The following is a 17,198-nucleotide window of genomic DNA, read 5'->3' as shown; positions in this document are numbered from 1 at the left end:
CCTTAGTTCATTCTTTGCAACATTAAGAGGTAAGAAAATAAATATCCTGTATTTATTTCCTTAAGATCAGATCTCATGCTGATGTTCGACTGCCTAATTCACCATGGAAGAAATTACTCGCAAACAACCAGCACTAGGTTTAAGTCTACCTGTGCAGCCAAACTAAAGCATTGTGGGAAAAGGCAAAATGCACAGCTGAGGTATGTCGAAATAATTAGACTTGAGTAGGGCGGTTTGCAGAAACCAGCAACCTGGGCACAAAGTTGACCGTAATATGCTTTCTACTGAGTCAGTCCCTGCCCCAGCTGTGCCTGTAGAGGACTGAATGGGCATTGCTCTGCTTACCACCACATGTTCGATGTGATTTGGGCACATCCATCTGCCCAGGGGCATGGCAGTGAGTGGCGGCTCGAGGCAGTCCATGTGGAACAGGAGAGGGCAATAGTCACACTGGATGAGAGGGGCTACACGGCAACTCCTGCAAAGAAGAGATGTAGGCCATTTCTGTGGCAAGACGGGAGAATTCAAACCAACTGTGCACTGTGAAACAGTTTCCCCTGGTTCATCCCATGGTCCCACCCTCCCTCCCCTGCTGATTTCAGCTACATCCGTGATCAGGTAGATAAACCAAGCTGGGGGCTACCATCAGGTTTTCTCTGTTCTCTCCTAAGAGGAATGTATCTTAATAGGATACCAACGGAGTATAGCTCAAGTGGCTGCCAAGCAGGAATGATCAATGCCCAGGACCCACTGCCAACTCTACTATGATCTTTCCACTCGTCAAACGAGAGCAACTATCTCATTAAAAAAAAAACCCAAACAAACCACGAGCAACCTTTCTTGAGTCTTAACTGCAGCAGAAAACATTTCTGCATGAAACACTTGGCAAAACTGACAATCTGCCAGGGAGCCACATGCTGGGAAAATGATTTTGTAATGTGTTCATGCAAACATGGTTTAAGGCAGGGGTGCTAGTGCAAATGTCAATATTGATTTGCAGCCATGGTGTTTCTTGGGTCCCTGAGAGACACTGGATGCCACAGGCTGGGTCTGGGGCTCTGGCAACACAGTGGGTAAGCATTGTGGGCTGCTAATCACAAGGCCAACAGTTCAAGACCACCAGCCGCTCCACAGGAGAAAGGTGAAGCTTTCTACTCCCATAAAGAGTTAACAGTCTCTGAAACCCATTGGACAGTTCTTCCCTATCCTGTAGGGTCGCTATGAGCTGGCACCAACTGGATGGCAGTGAACTTATTCTACCCTGACTGTAATACAGTCCTTATATTAGAACACACTCAAGTCAATAAACCCAGCTTTAAGTCACTGAAGGGTCTGGTTTCTGTCACTGAGAAGCTCCCGTCTGAAGAAAACCAGTGACAAGGGAAGATACAAGTGGGGCAGACTAGAGGCTTTTGGAAATCATCCATCTATCTTATGCACATTAGCTAAAATGGATACCTGTTCTTTAAAACTCATTTTTAGTGATTTAAAAACTGCTTTTCCCAGGGACTTGTGTCCCCTCCACTGGCCAGAGTTGGTCTTGTGAATTGAGTAACTCAGGCTTCTTCAACTTAGGCTCAACCTCTCATTCTAGCCTCTACTGACATAGTCAAGAAGCTCTGTGTACCGAGATCCTTCATGGGATTTGTTGTTAAGACATTTAAAGCTATGGTTGGTCAGTCAGTCTCTGCTGTTCTCACAGTATCAGAATATGGTTTACCAACACTGAACAAATACAAGGGTATTTGCTCAAAAAGAGGAAATCAAGAGATCAGCAACCCTTTCCATACATTTTTGGAAGCTTGACACCCCCCACCCACCCACCCCCGCCCATATAGTTTGGAAGAGGGGAAGGAAAAGAGGAAAACCCTAACTTGCTGGCGATGGGGAAGACCCCTTACGTGTGAAAGCAAAATACCTGTTACAAGTAAAGCAGACTTTGACCGGTAAGGGAACGAGACCATTGTGATCTAACTCATGCTGCGTCTTCTTCACGTTTTTCCCTGTGGTCTCCTCCTTTCTTCTCCTCTTGCTAGAACCTAGAAAAGACATGTTGATGCTGACCAGTAACCCTGGCTTCAGAGTTCCTAGCTGGGGACATGAAACATTAAGCGAAAGGAACACATCTGGGCAAAAGGATGTGCTGTCGAGTGGCTGTGAACTCTCTGTGAAGGCCCTTAGCCTGGTTTTAAGTGGGGGTGGGAGAATGAGACCTAAGCCAGAAACATATATGGTTGGAAAAGTCACCTGATTCGTGACAGACACATACATTGATGTTTTGTAAACATGAAGTAGTCAGATGCAGAGTTCAAATATCGGCAACCTAAGATATACAAAATGTTCAAGTCAAATAGTCAATAAGAATGATTCTGTGGAGGTCTGAGGAGACTGCCCTATTTTTACAGAAAGCAGGAAACTTTGATTCTGTATACAGCCCGTCGACCAGGAGGCTCCTTAGGCATTGCAATTTATCTTCCTGTGCCGGGGGGAGAAGATCTATTATTTCATGGTAACAAGTAGAAGCTATGACTCATTTTAAAAAAGAGAGAACCTTGGTACTGTATTAAACTATAAATTCATAAGTAATTGGACCTAAAAACTACTATTATGGATCTATTGAATAGAAACACTCATACATGTACACACATGTACAGTGACATATGTACAAAGTTATTCACTAAAGAATTGTCCATAGCAACAAAAAGTATTGCGAACCACCTAAATGTCCATTACTAGGACATTGGTGAAATAAATTATGGTACATTTGTATAACGGATAACTAGGCAATCATTTTAAAAAATGAGAAGATTTTGTATTAATATGAAAAGAGCTTGAGAGCATTTTAAGAATGAAAAAGCAATACAGCAAGCACACTACTTTAAACTGATATTCCTAAACTGTACACCTGAAAAGTGTTGAGTTGGCAAATGTTATACTATACTTTTTTCCAATAAAAAAGGTAAAATTGCAAAACAAAGCCAAACCAACAAAAGAACAGTATTTTTGAGTAAACATAAACATGTATCTATATTTATTGATATACGCACACCGAAATTCTAGAAGGATACACAAGAACCAAATGGTGGCTATCTGTAAGGAGACAGTTCATCGTTCAGTCATTGTATGTGTTCTAAATCGTGAACCATGTTTTAAAAATGAATACTAGACTAGGCAGCAAAGGTGCTTACAGGCTGGAGAAGGGGGACACAGACTAGTGCACTAGCTAAAACCTTCAAAGCTCTCTCCAGGAAGAACCAAGAACAGGAAGTTGAGATAGGGGCTACCTGGACAGCGACCCTGCAAGCACTAAATACTGTACTGCCCTTTAGCCGGATAAGAACCCTCTGGGGAAGCTGGAGTGGGGAAGGGGATAAAGGTTTGGCTAACCTGGAAGTGCGGTGGTACAAGTCAGTTCATTGGGCAACTGAAACTGGGTGGGGTTCCGCTCCATGGCAGCGGCGATCAGCAGCTCAAAGGGCCTGCGCAGTTGGGGCTGCACACAGTCCGGCTCTGCTGCTACCGGCTCCTCGTCCACGTCAATGATATCCTCGTCCACGTCGTTCTGCTCTGATGTGGGGGTCTCTGTGCTTGCGTTGGATGTAGGTGTGCCAGGCCGGCTGGCCCTCCTTTCCAGGATCCGGGCATGGGCAATAGCCTTGAGTTCAGTTTTGTTAGCTGATCTGTCCAGCAAGTCAGTGTCACTACTGGGGGATGTAGTCCGTTTACGGGATTTGTCCACTAGTCCATTGACATGGCCCAGCTCCTTTTTCTGCTCTCGTTTCTGTGCAAACAAACAGGTGGAGCCGTCATACAAGTACCACACAATAGAAATAGCTGATGCTATCAAGTTCGGCTAGACCATGGACCAAATCTATGAAAAACCTTTAACACATCATAGAATCATCCATTTGGGAATTGGAGATCTGACCTGCTCCAGTTGACACAAGTATACCTGAAATATTTGCAGGGGGAAATCACTAAAAAAAACATAGCAAGTTAGAAACAATTTAATAATTTACGCTAACTCACCATATGATACACATCATAATGTAAAGTACCCAGGGCCAAGGCTGCACCCACAGTTTGCCATGGAGCATCCTGGCTTTCTATGTGGTCTTTTAAACCTTTGCTCAAAACAGGAGTTCACGAAAGGAAACGTCAAAGTAAGAAAGGTAGAGTGCCCTGATAGCTGGCACAAGGTGGAGCAGTGGTGTATGAAGGCGGGCATGCCAGCAATCATAATGTCCAAGAATGGTGACTTTCAATGTTTCAAGTTTAACTAGAACTCGGAAAGTGACACCTCTTGAGTGAGAAGATGGGGAAATGACCGCTAACAGAATGGTCCAACCGAGGCTTAATACTGTTTTCCATTCAGGAGACCTGAGATCTCATCCTAGTTATGCCATGGATTCTCTCTGGTCTTGGGCAACTCAGCTGGTAGGTTCAGATATTGGCTCTGTCAATTCAATTTTTTTCAAGTTCTTGGGAAAGTTTTTCTCCATCTCCGAGCTTCAGGTTCTTCGTTTCTACCTTGGAGATACTATGATCTACACCTATCAAGATAGCTATACTGATTAAATGAGAAGACACAAGTAAAATGCTGGGCACTAAAATGCTAGTTTCTTTTCTTTCTCCCTGGCTTTGCATTTCACATTTACCTCTTTGAGCAAATTTCTGAAAAGTCTCCTAGCTGGCAGATGCCTCTAACTGGTCAAGTGCTAATCTAATTGAGGATGCACAGGAAGGGGTCATGGGAACCGGACAGGCTGGAGGAGGCCTGGTGTGTGCATTCAGGAGAACTTGGACTGCAGCTGTGGTGAGGTAGTGAACTTGTCTCAGCCTTGCTTTTTAACAGGAACCCTCGGTGCTCACTTGACGTGCTGTCTGCCTGTCTGCCTTCTTCCTAAAGACTGCAGATGGTGCACACATAAACCACAATCTCTGAACCATCTCCCTCTCCGGTCTTTGCAATCGAGGAGGTCATCATTCATTGTGACATCATGTTCAGGGCCAGAAAGGGAGGTGACGTCATAACAGAGAACGCTGCTTGACCGTCGTACACTTTGGGTGGAAGACGTGTGTATCCGTGAGGCGGTAACAGGTCACAGGAAAGTCTAAATCTGCAGTCTATAATTTGAGGATTGGATCTCCAATAATCTGGGTAGAAACACATCTACTTCCTTTTTTGATAAGAAATACTTCAGCTTTGGCACTCCACAAAATTTCTCAAATTAGAAAACCCTCAGCTACATTCTCAACACCTGTACTGAATTAGTGAAGGTGAAGGAAAAGGAGCTAAAGCAAGATTTGGCAACTTGAGGAACAAGTGGGTGCAAAATGCTATCAACCCTACCTACCTGGCCAAGCCTTTTAATACCAGTGACTTATCTGCCTTGTGGTGAGAGAAATTCCTTTTTGAATCAAGTTGGAGAAACAGCCTCCTTTTTCTTCAGCCAGTTTTAAGCATGGAGGTGGCTGCCATATTCAGCCCTCTTATCAAGAAGCCAACAGGAATCGGATGATCCTGTGACTAACATTGAACAACATGTCTCAACACAAATTAAGACTACCATTATTGCCCATTTCAGCAGCTCATACTTGGGTTTTTAGGCCCTAATGGGTTCTACACAGCAAAGTGTTTAAAAAGTGGCATTATTACCTTTCGTCGAACAGTGCACCGGTGACACATCCATTCCCCAGGAGGCAACATCTCTTCACTCAGAGGAGGGTTACTGTAGGGAAAAGAAAAGGACAGGGCTAAGTACTCGTGATGCAGTACTGGGGCTGGCATAAGAGTTGCCTGTTCCTAAACGGCTCTCTGGCCAATCCTGTAGCACAGCTATGGTTCCTTCAGCATGCTCATTCAGCACGTTTCCTCAAGCAGTGAGCATCCCCTTCCCAGTGTACGAAAAGAAGCCAAATCAAAAGCTCTTAACAGTTGAGCTTACAGGAAAAAGGACTCAAAATTAAACTCCTGAATTTTAGAGGCATTCTCCAACTCTGCACCATGCCAACAAAATTCTTGATAGGTTCTCCACATTGTTCAACGTCTGCTTTTTATCTAAGCTCTTCTGCTGTTCAAAGGCCTATATGACGTGATTCCCTTTCATCTGTTCAACGCCCCTCCATGTGGCTTTCCTAGCCACAACACGGACTGGCGCTTCCTTTCTCTAGAAAGCTGTGCCCACTCCATTCATCCCTTAAAGCCTGCTCCAATCTTCCATCAGCTGTGGACGAATGGCTGTAAATCGCTGCTACCTGCCCCCACCCCAGGTAGTCTACTTTTCATTGAATTGGGTTTGCTCTGTAATTTTATTTGACCAATAAAATGAAGTAGAGGAGACAATGTTGTAACTTCCAAGGGCTGGGTCTTAAGAGAGCTGCAGATACCACTTTTATGTGCTAGGGATGTTCCTTCTTAGAGCCCTGCCATCAAGCTGTGAGAGGTCACATGGAGACCTGAGGGTTCCAATCAACAGCTTCAGCTAAATTCCAAGCCATCAGCCCACACCAATCACAACAATGTGAGGGTGCCATTGTGGGAATTCCAGCTAAGGTGAGGCTCCAAAGAGGTAGGGTCCTTTTCAATAATAAATGGAGCAGAAAAACCACCCAGTTAAACCCAGACAAATCTCAGGATATCCAGAGATAACAATTGGTTTCTGTTTTGGGGGTGGGGTGGGGTCTTAGGGTAATTTGCTATGCAGCAGTAGATAATCAGAACATAGCTGCTTCAAGAGAACATTCCCGATTACTCATATATCTTGGAACTCTCCCTGAATGTTGTAGCTGTTTATGGTACTTCTCATGCTTTGACTTAAGATTTTCTTATCAGTGGAACAGGGCCAAATCTTGTTCATCCTTGCATCCCTGTAACAAAAAGGACACAGTAGGCCCTCAGTAAATCAATACTGAATCAAACTTCGCCCTGTGTTGGGACTGGGTCTTACTGATCTTTGGGTCAGTGATTGCATTAAGGTTATGTACCAAGAGCTGCAATGAGTTACATTCATACTGCCCATAGCTCGGTGGCTTTCAGAGACCAGCACCATCAGCATCATCTAAGACCACTCTAGGCCACGATACTCTCAGACACTCTGCCCTCAAGGAGAGTCTGCTTGAACACCGGGCTTGAAAGTCACTGCTAGAAAGTCACTGCTACGCAACATCAGGCTGAGTTATACTCAGGAAATCCCTCCCCTTGGTTCTTGGGAGTCACCTATTTGGAATGGCAAGGAGGAAATTTTCTTTCAAAAGATCTAAGAAATATGATGACAAAACCAAGCAAGCAAACAACTTGGGGCTTCTCCTTTAAATGCTCAATGCTAGGCTTTATTTTTTCAACCTAAAACAGCACTTGGCTTGGCACACTTTTCTGGTTCCTGCGTTGCTATGCTTCCCTGAAGCCCTCAGCATACAAGTCAGGAAGTCCAGCGAGCCCTCAGAATTCACCGCTTCCTTCCCATCCTGTTTCCTTGGTGGAAATCTCAAGGGGATGCTCACTAGGAAGCAGAACACGGAAGGCACATTGGCCCCGTGGGATAAGTCTCCAGGAACTGGAGGCCCAAATGTAAAACCCCATCTGAAAATCTCCAGTTCTTGCCAATGTATTTATGCAACAGGATACCTAATGATATGCATGCATGTATGTAATTTGCAAAGGCCCACAGACTCTGATATGCTTCAGTAGCTGTCATATTAAAATTAACCCTGAAGGCTGTCACTTCTGATTTTTATTTTAATCAATTCTTTTCATCTGCCCACTGGCTTTGTACCAAAACACCCACCCTACCCCAAACACATAAAACAGAAGAGTGAGGAAAGGTGGCATGGACCTAGATCTTTTACCAAGATGTGGATGGCCTTCTCGCCATGTGTCACATTTCTCTGTTTATTCCTGCTGGCAGGATGATTAATCTAAAATGCCACTGTCATCATACCACTCATAATTAAAAAGCCCTTCAGTATGCCCCACTCCTTCCAGGATAAAGTTCACCTTCCTTAGTATTGCCATGAAGACTCCTGCAGCTAGGGCCTGGCCTCTTTCTTCAGGCTTTCCATACAGTCCCTGCTGTGTCTCATCACAGATCTGTCTTTGCTCATTCCTCAGCCTCTGCCCACCACATGAGTTGGGCCGTCTCCTAGGCTTTCACCAGGTGAATTCCTAATATTTTGAGAGACAAATCAGGAAACCCTCTCCGCCAGCCTGATTCCCAGTTGCAATGAAGAGCCACAATGCATTCAAAGTACGTTGTTATGTGTCTGAATCACCTTCCCTAAGCCTCAATTACCTCTGTACTTTCACATCTTGCATAATAGCTGGCACGGAAAAGGTACTCAATAAAACTTTGGGCAGGCATTTGTTTTGGTGGTTAAACCACACATGAAGCTGCTTACGTTTTCTAAGTGAGAAAACAATGAAAAGACGGGAGTCAAAGTCCATACTTGTAAGTCCCTGACATCCCGACTCCTCCCCATCATTATCTTCTTTAAACAATTTGATTTTTAATCTTTCTTTCTTGATACAGAAATGAAATGCAAGTAAAAGACTATCTAAGACTCTAAAGTAGCTCTGTGTTGGGTTGGAAAGGACTCAGAGATGCTACCTTAAGAATGTACATTTCTCAGAATTCCAGATTATGTTTGGCCGGAAAGTATGGGATGGATACTGTAGGCTTAGGAGTGGTCTAGGATAGCTAGGGTGTGACTTTTGAGATGAATACAGAACACTTTAAAGAGGGAGGCCACCATTTGTTTAATTGTCAATATTTGCTGCTTTCCCAAAGCAGAATATACATCATGAAAGAGTAAATTTGACAATGTAGGGTCTTGAAAGCTGGCAGCAGAATCTAAGATAGGATGGATGGGGAAGGAAGGTTTAAGTGTCTAGAAAATGATCATCACAAGCATAGCTACAGCACAGAAGTTGTTCTTCAAAAAGCGTTCTCATGAGCATGTTTCTTCTCTGCTCAAAGCAATTCCTTTCAATAGTTTTCCATTTAAGTTTCTGGGGAAAGACTCAGAATGAAATGACTCACAGGCAGATTGTCACTGGAGCCCACTCAAGGACCTGGTTTGTTCGCTCCACATCGGAACGACTGCTGGCAGGGAAAGGATTCCTGAGAAGGGGAGTTTGGCAGCCACAGGGTACGCAGTGTGAGGACTCCCCCCCTTCAGAGGCTCACCTCAAAGCTCCTTAACCTGAAAAAATGGTGTTCCCATAGATTCCACATATTACTCTGAAATGATAATACGCATGGCAAATGTCTCTAAATCATCAAGAAAAGCCTGGTTCTGCCCCACCTCCCTCTTACGCCAATGTAGAAAACTGACCATGTAAAAGCACCCTTTACAAAAGAAAATCATTAACCCAGAAGCCAGGTATCACCACTCTATCAGGTTCCAACGGCTCAGCAGTGAAAACCAGTGTCTTACTATTTACAGAGACATCACTAAGTAATGTACTATAATCATTAATACTTAGAAATGGCACCAATCACCCCATATTACTATTCACAGAGTGTTTTTTGCTTCTTGAAACTTTTCGTGCTTTGGGTGAAAACTTTACAGAGCACATTAGTTTTTCATCCAATAATTTATCCGCATTGTGTTTCTTGACACTTCATGGAAAGAGCACTCTTCCCACTTCCCAGGACACTGGGTTGGTTCCCTGTATCCATGCGTCATCTTTCCCACTCCTCAACTCTGTTTTTGGTCTCATGTGGTTGATGGGTCTGAGAAGTGTTTGTCACAGGTGTTTCTTTTGTTCTTTACCACTATCCTGTGAGGTATGTTAATTTTTATTTGCATTGTACAGGTGAGGAAGATTTTTCTAGAGCCACAAAACCATTAAGTAGCAGAAATGGAACTCAACTCTAAATCTTCTTGTTCTTTCAAATCTTGAACCCGAGCCATGAAGTTATTTCTTAAGAAACTTTTAAGTTCCCATATGGGGAGTACAGAGGAGTATCCACCAGAGTACCTTCCCTAATCTTAAGGCCAAATATTTTCCTCCTACATCAATAGCTATTGTTTCTACTGCTTACTAACCAAATCAACTTGGGTGGACACGAAGCAAACCTAGCCTATTAAGAAACACAGCCTTGGTGATAGAGGACCAAAGTTACTCATCTACTCCAACATTTATCGGCCACTTATTTTATGTTGGGCAACAAGGGCTGGGATTCCAGGGATGGCCCTTGCTCTTTAGTATCATAGGCAGAAACCATGTGAGGAGGACACCCGACAATGAGACCACATGCAATGAACGAGGAGCCTACAAACGGATTCTTGCCACACTAATCCAGAGAGCCCTCAGCTGCTTGTAGATGACTAAGAGAGCCCCCAGAAGTTTGGTCGCTTGGGACACTGACCTTTTCCCCACTCACAAGTCAGGGCCATTCAGCAAACGCTAATTCAGCGAGTGGTTCTAGTTCAGGAGGAAGCTATAGTTTCAGATGTACAGAGAATTCAAAATCTTGAAAAGCTTTATGATGAAAGGATGGTTGGGAGTGGATGTTTGGGTTAATTATGAGCATAGCAGTGTGTGAACCTTTAGATCCTTTCTGAGAACTAACTGCGCAAATCCTAAGAAAGAAAGTGAGCCCTGGAACCACTGTCTTCTGTTCCTAAGCTGGCTTGTTTCGGAAATCTGGGAGCTCTTCAGAAACCGGCCAAACAGCTCTATTTTATTTTCTGGCTACAAAAGAATATAGTTTGTGATGCTATGAAATAGGCACTTTTCTCCACAGGCAGAGAAGAGTGGTCTGTGATGATGGAGGGAGCTCTTGCAAAAAACCTTAACATCTTCACTGCTGGTGATAAGTTTCCTTCCAAATCATTTCTTACAAAGTTCTGGCGTGCAATGCCCGGCCAAAAGTGTCTGTTCACTGCTTTCTAATGTACCACTCATTTCAACCACTGCCCGATCCCAAAGACCTTTTGTTAGCTATAGAATAGTTTATAACCAAGTTTTGAATTTTCGGAGTTTGTACAATTTTAAAAATATGGTTCTTAGGGGTCACAGTGTGAGTCTCTGATACCCGAGAGGGTCTACCACCTCCCCACCCGAGCTCTTCCAAACATACAATGTTCTTCATAGACACTGGTGGGACTTACTTTGTTTTTTCTTAAGGTCACAAATGTTTAACAATAGCATCATTACACAAAGCAATTAAAACGCTGGTCAAGGATGTACATTTTTCAAAACCAAAACTTCTAATGCCAACCTGTGCAGCATGACTCCAGGATCGGGAGTCCCAAAACAAGTCTTCTCTCACCCACCTCTATTACTGGTGAGTGTTTAGACCAGTCTGTTTCTGGACTCATCCATGAGGCAAACGACAAACACACCCTCCTCTACTAACCGTAATGCCTGCACTGACATCTCGCCACGTCAGAGTCGGAGCCCAGGGCCAAGTGATCCCAACTTACAGTCAAAGGCTGGAGCCTAGTTTTAATTTAGAATGTCTCTTTCATTCACGAATAGGCTGCACTCACTCCTGCAGGTGGAAGATGGTGGTAGTCGTCATGGTTCTTGGCTCTCTAATTAGAGAAGCTACTTCAAGTCATACACCAGTGTGGCTGATCTGAGTCTAACCTTGCTCATCTCCTTCGCCTGTTAATACATGTGAACCTGCACGACATTAACATTGACTTCAGATTTAGTCACCATCAGTGGGACCTGTTGATCCATAGCTCTGTGTTAATTATCCATCCAGCAATAGCAGTTTTTCAGTATGGAACTGGGAGGGGGGGGTGGGGATGACGACAAGAGAACAAAAGGAGGAGGGGAGTTGGGGAGGCAGGGAGGGGCGGGAAAGCTGAAAGACTGTCTTTTATTTCAGGAACGTGTGAATTACAACATGCAGATAAAAAATGGTGCTGGTTTCTGGATACCCCTTTAGAAAAATATATATAAAGGTACTGGAATGTGGGTTCCGAGTGCCCATCCGAATAAGAAGCATTGATATTTTAACATACCTGAGAAACAAAAAAAGCTACTTAACCAAATTGTGCCTCTTAGCACAAAAGAAAGCAAATGATGGAAAATATTCAAGAAAAGACATACTCTTTTTCTTTCTTCCAGGACTGGGAAAATACTGTTTAATACAAATATGTAACAGGAACACCATATACTACAATATGTATACAATATGCCAAATAGGTGGCTTACTGAAAGAGGTGCCACCAACCGGGAAGGCTCTTCCTGTCAGAACCCTTCGTTCTCCAGAAATAAAATATCAGTTAGACCAGGAAGTATTTCACTACCACCCCCATCAAGATCTCCCCTCCTTTTTTGGGGGGTAGCGGTGTTCAGCAACCAAACAATAGCACTGAGCAGTTTTGATTTTTAATTTCACAGTTCATGAGTCTCATCCATCCATCTGAGGTCCACCACCAGATAAAAATCCTGCCATTATATTCGGCAGCTTTGTGTAAGGCCAACTGCAGAGACAATGCATGCTCAGTGCGGGCCTGCTCTCCCTGGGACTGGCCCTGCTGCCCTCAGCAAGCTCAGGAAATGTGTTCCCACTAGTCAAAATGGGGAGTGACGGTGACGGCTGACAGGACCACAATTAGGCCTTGGCCTTCCAGCAGCCATCCTGATTATAAAAGGATCTTTTATAAAGGAAAACCAGCTTTATGTCCTGAGGCAAGCTGAAAGGTGTTGGGTAAAACTTAAAAGTTGTCTTCGTATAGCCAACTGTAGTGAATGGTGTATGTTTTGAGGGAAGAAAAAAAAATTTTTTTGAGGGAAGAAAATTTAATGCAACTTCAGTATCAGTGGAACAGACAGAGTCCTGTGGGCATCGGCATTTTACCTTCAAGTAAGGCCTTCCTTTCCAAGGCAGAGAGATGGCCATATTGAAAGATGAAAGTTCACAGGGGTCCTTGAACCTCACCTTCCTTCGTCTGAACTACTGACTCCAATACAGCTAATGCCACCAAATACATAAAAAGTACAAGGTCTGCTGCCGTTGTTTTGTTTTAACGCACAGCCTCAGTGGCAGTATTAACAAGGAAACCAATGCCGTGCCATGCCATTACAAATGCCCCATTGAGAAGTTAGCTAGTTGCGTCACTTCCACACAATCCTTCATAACTGGCTGTCTGTGCCCCTGAATTTTACTGCCTGCTCTGTCGAGCTGGGTTACGGCATCCTCCCACAGAAGGGCACCTGGAGAAGAGCGGCACAGTGAGTGCTTGGCAAGGGGGGAAGAGCAGAGCACCAACATACCAGGTGTTTGTCTCAGCTAGCTTCTTTACCAGCTGAGCCTAAGTGTCACAGGACTGACCGAGTGCTGGCCTGGTTTGGCAATTCTTGCAATCCTGGGTTCTCCACAATGGAAAACTGACTGGCTACATATATTAAAAGGGCTTTATTCATTCATTTCCTAAGAGATGTTGGGACCCATCTGCTTTGGAAAACATGACCATTCTGGCCTCAGCTCTCTAAACACTGCTAAGGGATGTTCCACTGAAAGGCTGGCTCAACAATTATAACTGCATTCCAGAAAAGTCTCAGAGGTATAGAAAACTGCATGCTATTACACAGCAAGTGATGTTCTCGCAGATACAGCTTAGGGAAAGTCGGTCAGTTTATAAACATTGGACCTAAAATTCTATGCTGTCTCTGGGGAAAACAACACTAACATTAATGTCTTTATTTGAAACCACACTAAATCTAGAGAGCTTAAGACCCAAATGTTTTTCCCTAAGTAAGGGCTTTCTGTTTCATTTCCCTTCACTTTCCCCCAGTCTTTTTTTTTTTTTTTAAAGCAGGGAAAATAGGGCCCAAACTGCACAGGGCACATTCTAGCGTTCTGTTACCACTAACCCTGTCACAGCGCCTGCGTTCTACTCACCAACCTCAAAGCTCCCCGTCCTACATGGCTGAAATATTCCGAGTATGTTGTCAAACTGTACTATCGTGGGTGGTTGGATGTCATGGCTCAGTGCTGATTCCGGCGTCCGAAGTCTTATAGTCATACCCCCAATGACCCAATTTAGGAGCTGAACATATTTCTCAGGGATAGCCAGGGTTTTCCCCTTTGGCCCACATTTCTCTAAGACGGTCCTTAACCAAAGAATGATCACCCTGAAGGCTTCAGTGTGTGCACACAAATAGTAAGAGCTGAAGAAATGCAGCAAGCATGCAAGCCTTGGCTATAAGTCCTTTGCCATCCTCAGATAAACTACAGATATTTTTAACATACAGCTTACTTTGACACCACCCCTAACACCACAGCCTGCAGTCAAAGATGTCTGATAGCAAAGAATGAGGCATTTCCTTTGGTATGATAGTTGCAAACTTAGAATGGCTAAGTGTCTTTTGTGACAGACAAAACCAAAATAAAGGTAAGAATTAGTGGCAGGATTCTCTCTGCTTTGAAGAGGCTCCCTTTTTTTTTTAAAAAAGAAATATTTAGTGAATTTACTCCAATGAAAGACACTTAAATGATACAGAACTGAAAATATTAGAAATCCATATAAAACAAAAAGTGAACATAAATTAGCTAACTCCAGCATTTCCAGTTACGCATTTATACAAATACATATTCATTTTTTTTATTTTAGTATAGGTATAACACATACATACATGCCATGATGATTTTGACAAAAAGAAAATCAGAGATACTAAAAATATTCTCGTTTTAAAAATGATGCGAAGTAGGTTTCCACAACATTCGACATGAATGTAAACCTGTGATTTAATTCCATGATTTTAACATGTCAAAAGCATGGTTGCTTTTCTTTTTAAAAAAAACCCAGATATTGGTATTTTAACATATTGGCTTATGAATAATTAAGGCATTTTGCATACACAGTAGTATCTCAGTGTGAACGAAAATTTAGTATTATTTGCTATGATGTTTTAAACTTTGTCTTTTCAATGTAAGAAAATAGCTGCACACATTTAAGTGTACTCTTATAAAACACAATCTTAAGAAAATTCATGATGATTGGTCTTTGAGGTTCCTAGTATTAAGTCCTTTGTTATTTTTCCATATAGTATAAGTTATACTATGCAATATGCAGGAGTGCATTAAGATCCAGTAGTTCTTAAACATATAAATTCCAAATGCAGCAATGGCCAACAATCTTCATAGTGCACTTTCACCTCACTGAAGTTGAAGCTGCTCCTTTGAGATATTTCCCCACTTCAATGTGAAGTAGATTGTTAGGATTTCATTAGTGGTTTCATTGTGTGACTTTTTAAAAGAAAAAAATGTTTTTTATTCCTTCCATAGTTCAAAGTTTTCAGAAGATATATATAGTCCTGGGATGTTCTGAACCACATATTCTTTAGCAGGGGAAACTTCTCAATGCAATTGTAATAAATAAGCAACTACATCCTTAGCTATATTACCAGTGTATCCTGGAACCAAAGTCAGATGGTTTTCCTGTTCCCATAACCCACTTAACTGTTGTTTTAAAATCAGAATATTTCCATCATTTTAAATTTGTTTTGGATGATAGTCTGACCACCACCTTTTTATAACTGCTTGAAACCAGTTTAAACCAACTATTACATACTCTTCAAATTTGCTTTTAAGTAGTGACTTTACTAGAGGCAACAAGTCTACACAGCAGCCAAGTGAGATGTATTGTTTTTCTTCCTGCAAACTATTGGTGAGCACAGGAAGGCAGTCTACCACAACCCCAAGATCTTCTATCCTCACCGAATAGGCTACAAGTTCACTATACTTCCCTTCCTCCAGATGGTTAAAGCTACATTCAACCTCAAATTTCTGAACAAAACTTGTGCCAATGTTCTATGGTCCTGAGAAACCTCAGAAAACAACGCCACTATATTTTGATGATGGGCCTTCTGTCCGTGAAGCACCAGAATCACCGGAGCTGATCAAATATGTTCGACTATCACGGTGTAATTTGTCAGGTCGGTGGCCTGCACAAGCCAGTTCATTTCAGTTGCCATGACACAGCCCCCACACATAGGGGCCTGTTTCTTTCTGTAACAATGACTGGGGAGAGGACGATGAACTTTCTTTCTGTAACAGATTGCCTTACGGAGTTTATCTGGGCTCTTCACAGCTAGTCCAACTGTTCTATTTATGTAAGCAGCTGATTGTTTTTGAGATTTCTTAACCTCCTACATGTTCTTATTAGTGAAATTAGTGTTCCTTTTTCTGGGAAGATAAATGGAATGATCCTCAGTTCCGTTACAAAAGTTCCGTTTTTTTTTAACATTGTGGGTTTCAGATGCCATAATCTCTTAAATACCAGCGCCTCGTGGTACCTTGGTGCTTCAGTCCAGCCCTACCGCTTGAGAAACTGCTTGCATTTGCCTAGACTAGAGAGTCCCTGGGCTCCCGGCCGAGCCCCACTCACAGCCATTCAAACCCTGTCACGCGAGCACCGCCTGCCGGGATTGAAGAAGCCCTTTCAAATAATGGCATGCAAGATCCGGGAAAAGTTACATATAGTCAACCTAGACACAGAATTATGAAGAGTTATAGCTTTAGGCACTCCTTAGGATTTACTAAGATTAATGGAGTATAATTTTTGCATTGTCTCCTGACCAATAGTGGATGACTGTCCACTGGAAGTTCACTGGAGGGTTTCCCTAAACCAAGGATCAGCAGGACTCCATCCGATAAGTTCAGTGAATCTGAGCATTGAAAAAGCTCCAGGCTCATCACAGCAGAGAAGGGTTGCTGGAGAGAAAAGCCAGAGTGACTCCGCCCACCCACTTTTGTAACAGAGACCTGTCCACATTCACGCTCATGGTGGTTCTGTGAATTTCACTGGTTTCTCTGCACAAATGCACACAGGAGAAAAAGAATACTCAATGCCCCTTGAAGGGCCACTGCTGGGCCTGCAGCTGTGTGTGCACTGCGCCACAAACGTGGTCCCACCTGGAATTCAACACTGCCAGTCATTAGGACAGGTTGTCCCACTCCTGCCTGGCCTGGAGGTAATGGGATGTCTTTGGCCTACTGTTAAATTCAAACCCCACTGAGAACCCTTTCTGGCTCACTTAAGCTTATTTCAAAATGAGACTCATGCTGAGCCTGGATCTGTGGGAAAGATTGATGCTAGGTTCAGGCCTGGAGTTTCTCCTTACCTGCCTGCCACTCTTAACCTTTTGTCCATTCAACCCTGGGTACCATCTCCTGGTACAATCTGTCAAAAAACAGGGGAAAAGCAAAAATGGAATACCAAAGCCACCA

The 17,198-nt window shown here is 43.2% G+C and overlaps 1 protein-coding gene and 1 pseudogene across 2 annotated transcripts in view; both read right to left on the bottom strand.

Moving 5' to 3' along the window:
• The window catches only part of PHF12 (PHD finger protein 12), a 40,747-nt gene that overhangs the window by 12,371 nt on the left and 11,178 nt on the right, over positions 1-17,198 (bottom strand). For both annotated transcript variants that reach the window (XM_004706913.3, XM_045299639.1), the window contains 4 exons: positions 5,660-5,732; positions 3,388-3,781; positions 1,919-2,039; positions 346-478 (listed from right to left, as the gene is read on the bottom strand). In XM_004706913.3, the coding sequence (XP_004706970.1) occupies positions 346-478; positions 1,919-2,039; positions 3,388-3,781; positions 5,660-5,732 (721 nt within the window). The remainder of the gene's footprint in view (positions 1-345; positions 479-1,918; positions 2,040-3,387; positions 3,782-5,659; positions 5,733-17,198) is intronic.
• On the bottom strand, positions 15,327-16,234 carry LOC101651983 (annotated as a pseudogene).

This window comes from Echinops telfairi, unplaced genomic scaffold (genome assembly GCF_000313985.2).
Source record: "Echinops telfairi isolate 266 unplaced genomic scaffold, ASM31398v2 ScPeMD7_7458;HRSCAF=8496, whole genome shotgun sequence".
Taxonomy (NCBI): Eukaryota; Metazoa; Chordata; class Mammalia; order Afrosoricida; family Tenrecidae; genus Echinops; species Echinops telfairi.
This window is presented reverse-complemented; position numbering and strand designations above follow the sequence as displayed.